Source organism: Jatropha curcas, chromosome 7, assembly GCF_041381405.1.
Source record: "Jatropha curcas cultivar XTBG-Jc1 chromosome 7, XTBG_Jcur_1.0, whole genome shotgun sequence".
Taxonomy (NCBI): Eukaryota; Viridiplantae; Streptophyta; class Magnoliopsida; order Malpighiales; family Euphorbiaceae; genus Jatropha; species Jatropha curcas.
Window position 1 is genome coordinate 17,726,552 of NC_143157.1, and position 9,973 is coordinate 17,736,524.

At 35.7% G+C, this 9,973-nt stretch overlaps 1 protein-coding gene across 1 annotated transcript; it reads right to left on the reverse strand.

Annotated features, from left to right (window-relative positions):
• Nucleotides 1–3,752: 3,752 nt before the first annotated feature.
• On the reverse strand, nucleotides 3,753–4,649 carry LOC149494827 (uncharacterized). Its single transcript, XM_089724435.1, has one exon. The coding sequence runs from the start codon at nucleotides 4,647–4,649 to the stop codon at nucleotides 3,753–3,755; it is 897 nt and encodes a 298-aa protein (XP_089580561.1).
• Nucleotides 4,650–9,973: the final 5,324 nt, after the last annotated feature.

A 9,973-nucleotide genomic window follows, 5' to 3' on the forward strand; every position in this document is an offset into this window, starting at 1 on the left:
GCCGTGCCCGGCGGCCGGCTCCGGCGCCGCCGTGGCTGGTGTGGACACCGCGCCTCGCTCCGGGGGCCTTTTTGGGAGTTTCGGACCTCCGAAAAATATGCCGGGACCTGTTCCGCGATCCTCGCGATATTCCGGACGTTTTAAGTACCATATTGACATATTTTCGGTGAACTTCCGAAATAACCTCCGGTCCGGCCGGACTGTTTGCAGTCCGGGAAAACAGGCTTTCTGAGCCTCAAAATTTGGGTATTCACAGCCCAACACGGTACTGTGATGCTAGCACATGGAATTGTGGATCGGGAAGCTTGGCATTGGCACCGGAGATTAGGACATCCATCCACGGGTTATTTACTTCTTTTATTTCCTAAACTCTTTAAATCCAATAAAATTTTGCTGTGTGAGACTTGTGTTTTGGCAAAGAGCCATAGACAAACTTTCAGGCCAAATAATACTAGGGTAGATTTACCTTTTTCATTAGTCCATTCTGATGTGTGGAGTCCAGCACCTGTCATGGGAGGAAACGGTTTTCATTATTTTTTGATACTTGTGGATGATTGTACTGGCATGACGTGGGTATATTTTCTGAAAAACAAGTCAGAGGTTGTTGATAAATTTATCTTGTTTTATACCATGATCCAAACCAAATTTACTAAGACAATTCAAATTTTAAGATCTGACAACGGGGGGAAATTTGTCAACACCGCCATGAAACAATTTTTCCAACAAAAAGGGTTAGTACATCAAACTACTTGTCCTCATACTCCTAAACTAAATGGTGTTGCTGAACGAAAAAACAGGACTCTCCTTGAAATGACTCGAGCTCTTCTGATTAAGTCTCGGGTCCCTAAAAGTTTTTGGCCTGAAGCTGTAGCTACTGCCACCTATCTTCTAAACAGACTCCCAACCAAAATCCTTAACCTTCAAACTCCACTTTAAACCTTAGCCCAATTTACCAAAATTCCTTCGACCTTAACCCTTCAACCACACATTTTTGGTTGTTCTATCTTTGTTCACATTCCAAAAAGTGAACGTTCTAAATTTGATCCATATGCCGAAAAATGTGTATTTGTTGGGTATGGGGTTAATCAAAAAGGGTACCGATGCTATAATCCTAAAACCAGCCGTATGTTCATCATAGTGAATTGTGATTTCCTTGAAACCGAATATTTTTATACCACCCAGCTCCGTGGTCAGGGGGAGAAGGAATATATGGACACACTGAGCTGGCTTCCAGAATCAGTAGCCTCACAGGTAGATTTGGATCCACAGGAAGAGAACCCACAAGTTACAGAACAGGAAGAAAATAGAGAACAGGAAAGAAATAGTATCGTTGGGCCAACTTCAGATACTTCCATACAGTCTACGGAGCCTAGTGTCTCGGAAAATACTATTCCTAACCTGATTTTTGAGGTAAGAGAACCTGAAACCCCTAAGTCTCCTGTTGTTTCTATTAATTCCAGTGACTGTGAGACTGTAGCAGAATAGGTGGCAGAACAAGAAGAACGATATGTATTACCACCTAGAAGCAATAGGGGAGTTCCACCTAACAGATAATCTCCAAAAAAAGAATCTCGGAGGTCTAGATACCCAGTAGCAAATATAGCCAGGGGGAGTTTATCTAGAGAAGCCAAGGCATTTATCTCAGCTCTGTGTGAAGAAAAGGTCCCGACCACAGTAGAACATGCCCTGACATCAGAAAAATGGACCAATGCAATGAAAGAAGAAATGAATGCTTTGATCCAGAACCACACATGGGAAAAATGTGCTTTACCGATAGGAAAGAAACCAGTTGGGTGTCCCTGGGTCTTCACAATAAAGCATAAGCCAAATGGTTCTATTGAAAGGTATAAGGCGCGGTTAGTAGCAAAAGGATATACCCAGACTTACGGCATTGATTACTCAGAGACTTTTTCACTAGTAGCAAAAACTAACACTATCAGGGTGTTGTTCTCAATAGCAGCAAACAAGGGATAGCCACTTCATCAGTTTGATGTGAAGAATGCTTTTTTGCATGGAGACCTAAAAGAAGAGGTTTATATGGAAGCTCCACCAAGTTTCACAGAGGAATTGCAGAAAGGGGAGGTGTGTCGATTGAAAAAATCGTTGTATGGGCTGAAGCAGTCACCAAGAGCCTGGTTTGGTAGATTTACACAGGCAATGAAGGGATATGGGTTCAAACAGAGCAATTTTAATCACACATTGTTCCTAAAGCGGAGACGTAAATTGTAACCTGCTTGATCATTTATGTTGATGAGATGATCATTATAGGAGATGATATGGAAGAAATGACCAAGCTAAGGGAAAACCTGTTCACAAAATTTGAAATGAAAGACCTGGGAAGACTGAAGTATTTTCTTGGAATTGAGGTTCTGAGATCAAAAAGGCGGATTTTTATATGTCAGAAGAAATACATTCTAGATCTGTTGGCAGAAACGGGAATGATCGATTGTAAACCAGCTAACACACCAATGGTGGTAAATCATGGGCTGAAGATAGCAGAAGGAGCAGAGCTAGTAGATAAGGAGAAGTATCAAAGGTTGGTGGGGAAATTGATATATGTCTCACATACTCGTCCAGATATAACTTATGCAGTCAGAGTGGTAAGCCAGTTTATGCATCAACCTCAGACAGACCATATGGATGCTGTATGGAGGATTATAAGGTATCTAAAAGGGACATCTGGATATGGTGTTCTGTTCAAAGCGCATGGACACATAGAAATACAGGGGTATACTGACGCTGATTGGGCAGGCAATCCAGTGGACTGAAGGTCCACATCAGGATATTTTACTTTTGTGGGAGGTAACTTAGTCACATGGAGGAGCAAAAAGCAAAAAGTTGTAGCTCTGTCCAGTGCAGAGGCTGAATTTCGAGGAGTGGCACGAGGCTTGACTGAAATATTATGGTTGCGAAAATTGTTAACTGAAATTGGGTTCCCACCTTCTAAGGCTTGCAAGATAATGTGTGATAACCAGGCAGCGATCAGTATTTCAGAAAATCTGGTACAGCATGATCGAACAAAACACGTGGAAGTTGACAGGCACTTCATAAAAGAGAAGTTAGATGCAGGTAGTGTAGAGCTAACCTTCGTACGCTCTGAAGATCAACTAGCAGATATATTAACAAAGGTAGTGAACGGAAGAATCTTTGGTGAAGTTTTGGGCAAGTTGAGCGTTGGCAATCCCACTACTCAACTTGAGGGGGAGTGTCAGCAAGAAATGAAATAAGAGGAAAATATGGGATTAGATTTCCCATCATTTTCTCAAATCAGTACACATAATTTGTTGAAATTTTGGAAGGAAGAATGGAAATGCACAAGATGATTAACAATGTTTAGCACTTTATTGAATTAACAAAAGGATATGCCTATTATAGGCTTACAAGTGAATCAAATAACACCTAAAAATACTCCTAAAAATCATTAATCCTAATAAAAAAAACATCAAATTCTATGCAGAAAATCTGCACTAACTAAATTAAAATCTCAAAATATTTTTAATAATATTATTTTGAATTAATCCTAACATTCCCTCTTAATTCAAACATAATATTTGTATTACAATAATTAACAATTAAAATTTTTAACCTAGCATTTGAAACACCTCTCTTCAATTAACTTTGTTGAAGCACCTCTCTCCAACTCATCATTTTGATGCACTTCTCAAATATTGATGCACTTCTCATCAAACTAGCATTTTTTTTTTTTTGAAGCACTTATCTTCAAATATTTATGCACTTCTCATCACTTTCTTTTATTTTGGAGCACATCTCTCCAATGTTCTCTTGGAGCACTTCTCTCCAATGTTCTCTTGGAGCACATCTCTCCAATACTCAAAGAAGAGTTCCTTCCTCTTGCACAAGATTTGATTGATTTTTATACTTGCAATCTTTTTGAATATGACCAAATTTCTTACTATTAGAACATTGAGGTTTACCCTTATGCCAACAATCATTTTCATTATGATTATCTTTCTTGCATATGCCACATGGTGGAAATTTTCCTCTTTTTGATAAAAATTTGCAACTGAAGCAGCCTCTATAGTATTATCTTCTCTGAATGCTCTTCGTTGCTCCATAGCTTGTAGTGCATTAGTTAGTTCACCAACGGAAATTTCAGAAAGATTTTTTGTGTCTTCAAAAGAAGAAATTTTGGACTCAAATTTTTCGGGTAGACTTATTAGAATTTTTTCAACCACCCTTCTTTCAGGAAATTCTTCACCAAGTAATCTAATTTTATTAACAATGGACATGAGATTGTTAACATATTCTTTGACACCTCCAGATATTTTCATTTTTTGCATCTCAAATTCTCTTTTAAGATTCAAAACTTGCATCAATTTTGTCTGCTCGTTGCCTTGATACTCATTTTTTAATGAGTCCCATATCTCCTTTGCTGTTTCACAAGTCATATCCGAAACAGAAGAATGAAGGCAGGTTTTTGCTTTGAATTTTTTGGCTTTTTCTTCGCTATGATTCTTAATTTGAACCATAGTTGGGTTGGATGGCAATGTAGGGATTTCTTTTTCTATTTCAACATGCTCCCATAAGTCATAAGCTTGTAAATAAGTTTTCATTTTAACAGCCCATAGCTGATAAGTTTCACCAATAAAAATTGGAGGGGAAGAAAATGGAATAGTGTTTGTGGCCATTTAACAGATAGGCTCTGATACCATGTTGAAATTTTGGAAGGAAGAATGGAAATGTACAAAATAATTAACAATTTTTAGTACTTCATTGAATTAACAAAAGGATATGCCTATTTATAGGCTTACAAGTGAATCAAATAAGACCTAAAAATCATTAATTCTAATAACAAAAATATCAAATTCTATGCAGAAAATTTACACTAACTAAATTGAAATCTCAAAATATTTTTAATAATATTATTTTGAATTAATCCTAACATAATTAGGGAATAACTATAGGAGGAAAATAATCATCTTTTATTTCTTACTTTGTATAAACATGTACCTTAGCTATATTAACAGTGTAAAGCAACAGAATAATTAATCAATATACAATTCATTCAAAATATGCCTCAAATTATATTATTTAGCAGAAGGCACATCACACAATATCAGTTCTCAATTCTCTTCTCTTTGTATTTGCTGTTGGAAGGCATATCTATTGCTAGCTTTTTGTCCAAATCTGGGCTGGAAGGCACATCACGCAATATCAGTTCTCAATTCTCTTCTCTTTGTATTTGTTGCTCGAAGGCACGTCTGTTGTTAGGTTTTTGTCCAAATCTGGGCCGGAAGGCATATCACACAGTATCAGTTCTACAATGGAGACTGGGTTAATAGCAAATCCTTGTGGCATGCGAGGCGCATTCACTGAGGTTCCTCGCTTGTCATAGATGATAGCCTTGAGCTTATCCTTTCGCTGTCTCGTTAGTGCTATGCAATAGTCTTTCGCCACTCCAAAATGCTGAAAAAGTTCATCCATACTAGTTCCAAGTTCAAGTCCCCCAAACTCGTCACCTCGAGTTACCACTGCAAATGAACCCCCATCAGCAATAGTAATCTTGATATCAGTATCAATATCAGAGTAGTGCTTTTGGGAAAATCTGTCTGGTCCCCACAAATTATATTCCATTGACACATGTTTAGAATGGTTCAAGGGTAACATAGCATGTGTTTCTGACTGAACAAAGCAGACAGTTGAACATGTCCTTAATGTATGGAAATCTTAACAGCACTTACCAAACATCCTTGACGAATGCCCTCTGCAGTCACAGTCATGAGGCAATTGTTTACTTGCATCTTCTGCAAAGGTAGCACAAGTAACTAACATTAACTATAAATTTTACAAAGAAATGAATATACCTTTAGAAAAGCTTGAGAAGAAGCCATTACTAGCCAAATTACAATGTAATTTTTTAAAATTTAATTACGGTGCATTATTAGACACATGTATTAAAAATTTATCTCCATTAAATAATTAATATAACATATACATATACTTAAATAAAATGAAACTTTAATTTATCAATTTTCCAACAATATAACAAATGAAATTTTTCACCAAATTTATTCAAATGCATAAATGGTTATATACATGTTACTAACAAAGTCATATATATAGTACCAATTTAGAATTTATAGTTTTGCACCATATAGCTAGACCCTTAATTGAACACCAATAAATAGTTTTCATATGTGAATAAATTGTATATATAAAGCTATATAAACGTTATTATAAATGATAATTTCTTACCAATAAACGTTACTATAAATGTAGATCTGATCATATACTTAGTTTAATAATATATTTGTATATGTATATATAGATCATTTTCTAGACTAAAGTTAGATATTTGCAATTGTTGAATTTGAAGTAGGAAACTAAAGGGATCTAAACAAACAGATAATGACTTCCTAGTTATATTCCAACTCCATCAACCAACGAGAGTTGAGGACTGTAAGCGTGGGAAAATCAATTGGTGGTAGAGTTAGATAGGGGAAACGTGGAGTTTCATTTACATGTTGGTAATAACCCAGCGTATTTCATGGCGGTTTGTTGGACTGACAGCACTCAGCAGATTTGGATTTTAGAAGACTACAATCTTCACATCTCAAACGTTGATATGTTCATCTTCCCTACTTGAGCTACGTCCATGGGCGAGGGATTATGATCATTGCTTTTGGCAGTAAAGTTCTGGGCCTTTTCATGATTATGATATGCAAGGCACTGACAGTCAATATCGTTATCCAATGAATTTAGCGGGAAACAATGATCTATGGCCATTGCCTAATGCATTACCTAGAGAGATAACAATAGCCTTGTGGGATCCAGCTCAAGCTTCAAATTAGATTTTTTTTTTTTTTTTTTTGAAGCTACCTCGTGTTTGGCACTAATGATGAGAACACCATGTTTGCTGCTTTAGTTTGGAGGGCCTAATGCATATACTTGGTAAAAAATTCTTTCATGTGGGGCAACACATATACTTCATGGCATTGTAATTAATAAGTATAAGTAAATGCAAAAGCTAATTATATTATTGATAGAAGAGAATCATTTAAATAGAATTACAGTAGTAGGATATTAGGAAGGGAATAAGCTATCTAAGGCAATACCCTAAACATAGCTAATCAAATATATACAAAATCGATCTCTGTTGACAATGAATCAATGATTGCTAGGATTGTGGGGAGGATTATGATTGACACGCCCCTGCAAGTTGGACCGTATTGATGAGAGTCCCAACTTGGAAGCCAACAATTGAAATCTTTGACGCATGAGAGGCTTTGTTAGGATGTCTGCTAACTAATCACCAGTTGATATATGTGCAACATGAAGACTACCTTGTTGAACTGTCTGTCGAACAAAGTGAAAGGTGAGTGCAATGTGTTTCATCTTGGAGTGAAATACCGGATTTGCACTTAAGTTCTTGGCACCCATATTTCACAGTAGAGAACAGGCTGATGATATAATTTGTGACCAAGTTCACTTAGTAAAGAGATTACCCAGAGAAGTTCAGCACATGAGTTAGCTAGAGCGTGATACTCGGCTTCGGTGGAGGACCGAGCCACTATTTTTTGCTTGCGAGAGCTCCAGGAAATGGGTGTTCTTCCAATGTATATGAGATACCCTGTGGTTGAGGTGTAGTCATCTTTGTTGCCTGCCCAATCGGCATCGGTGTAGCCTTGTAGGCAGAGGTCACTTTGTTTATGAATGATTATACCAAGGTGAGACGTACCTTTTATGTATCTCAGTAGACGTTTGAGAGCACTCCAATGAGCTGTTGTTGGAGTATGCATCAATTGAGAGAGTTTGTTGACTGTGAATCCGATATCCGGCCTTGTGAGAGACAGGTATTGAAGACATCCAAGTAGCATTCAGTATTCAGTTTGCGTTTTCAATAACTCACCAGTAGTCAAAGTTAGTGTGGAAGATGCATTCATGGGCATTGAGATGGCTTGGAGTCGAGCATATTGACCTTGTGCAGAAGATCATAGATGTATTTTTGCTGGTTTAGGAAGAGTCCTTTTGAATGAGGGGTAGCTTTAACACCAAGGAAGTACGAAAGTGTCCCTATGTCTTTGAGAGAGAAGCGTTTCGCTAGTCGGCAGATTATGTCTTCAAGAGGCATTGATTTGCTGCCTGTGATGATGATATCATCTATATAAACAAGTAGGTAGATGACATAATTGTGCTGTTGAAGTATGAATAAAGATGAATCTGCAACTGAATTTGTGAACCCAATTTGTAGAAGAAAGTGGCGGAGTTCATTGTACCAGCCCTCGGTGCTTGCTTAAGGCCATAGATTGCTTTCTTCAATTTTCAAATATGGTATGGATACTCTTTATTGATGAATCCAGGAGGCTGCAGGTCCAGAAATGAATATCGCCCATGTGGAGAATCAACTATATAATTGGTCAATCCCAAAACATGATGTCAACACTATTTACAAAATTGGTTCTTTTGATTTTCTTTTTGATTATTCAATTAAACAAACCAACAATTTATTCCATTTAAGCCATATGCATGAATATATTCAATTATTTTCTCTTCAAGCTATTTTGAAGCATAAAGAAAAATATAAATTTTTGCATATAGGTAGGTTCAAGTTGCAATTAAACCTTTATTTTGAGTTGGTTTAGATATTTCTATTTTTGCATGTTTACGAGATGCAAGACATTTGGATTTTTCAAATTCTCTTTTAGCTAAGAATTAATCTAATTTAGCTAATGGTCCTATCTATTTTAATTGCTATCCAAACTTTTCTTTATCTCTTTATGATCCAAATATTCTAGATGCTTTAATTTTAACAATTAAATCAAAAAATATAAAATTTTCAGATAATATTAGGTCTATAGTAGTTAGATATAGAATTTACTACAAAGTTATGGCAACTACCCCAGATCCTAGATCTAGACACACTTTAACTAGAAATGAAATAATTATTTTTGAAGCTAATACACAACATACAAAAGTACACACTCCTAAAAGACTAAAGTTGCATGAATTAATCCAAGAAAATTCATGGGATCTCCAAGAAATTAATCATCTAGTATCTATTGAAAATATTTCTACTTCCTTTAGTATTGTAGAAGATAACGATAGAAGTATTCATGTTCAATTCCTTCCTTTAGAAAATCCCACTAGACAAGTATTTAGTTATGAGAACACTAGATAATCTACATTTATCCGAACGCCAAATATTCAATTACAAACCGTAGATTTTAATAGATCTATACCTAGACTCATACATCAAGTAGAACAACCAGTTAACTTTTTACCCTCCTCTCCTTCCATATCTTTGTCTCCTACAAGATCTATTATGGAACACATATCTCCATAAAATGTTATTATTGAAAACAAATTTTTAATTAATAAAGAATTTCTTAGGAAATAAATGACTAGTTATTATAATCTAGATAAGTGTCGTTGATTCTTTGAAAATTATTCGAAAGAAAAAAGAGATCAAATTAGAGAATTATATTATAGTTACATGAATCAATATAAAGCTAATGTTCCTTTCTTTCAATGGTTTTCTATTTGTTCTATTGAGAATAGTATAGAATACCCTTTTCAAGAAGTCTTTAAAATCAAAAGGTAACTAAGGAATGGATAACTACATCTAATAATGTTGTTACATCTGTTCATCCTCCTCTTGAAGAAATCAAATTTGGTCATCAACATCAGATAGTTATAGGTTCTCCTTTTAAGATGATAAATACTGTAGATGATGACAAGAAAAATCGTACATTAAAAGATATTAAAAATGTTCAATTTCAAAACAATTGCACAAATCAAATACTTAACACAATTTCATTACAATTTGATAGGCTAGAAATTCAAACTCCAGTATCTTATACTTATCCTATACAAAGACCCTTGCCAATTACTAAACTAGAAATTCCAATATTTAAGCCTTATGAAATACCTACAGAGCAAATAGTTAAGTTAGATAAAACAGAAGATGTGTTGGAAAAGATACAAAATAGGTTAAATTATTTGAATATTTCCT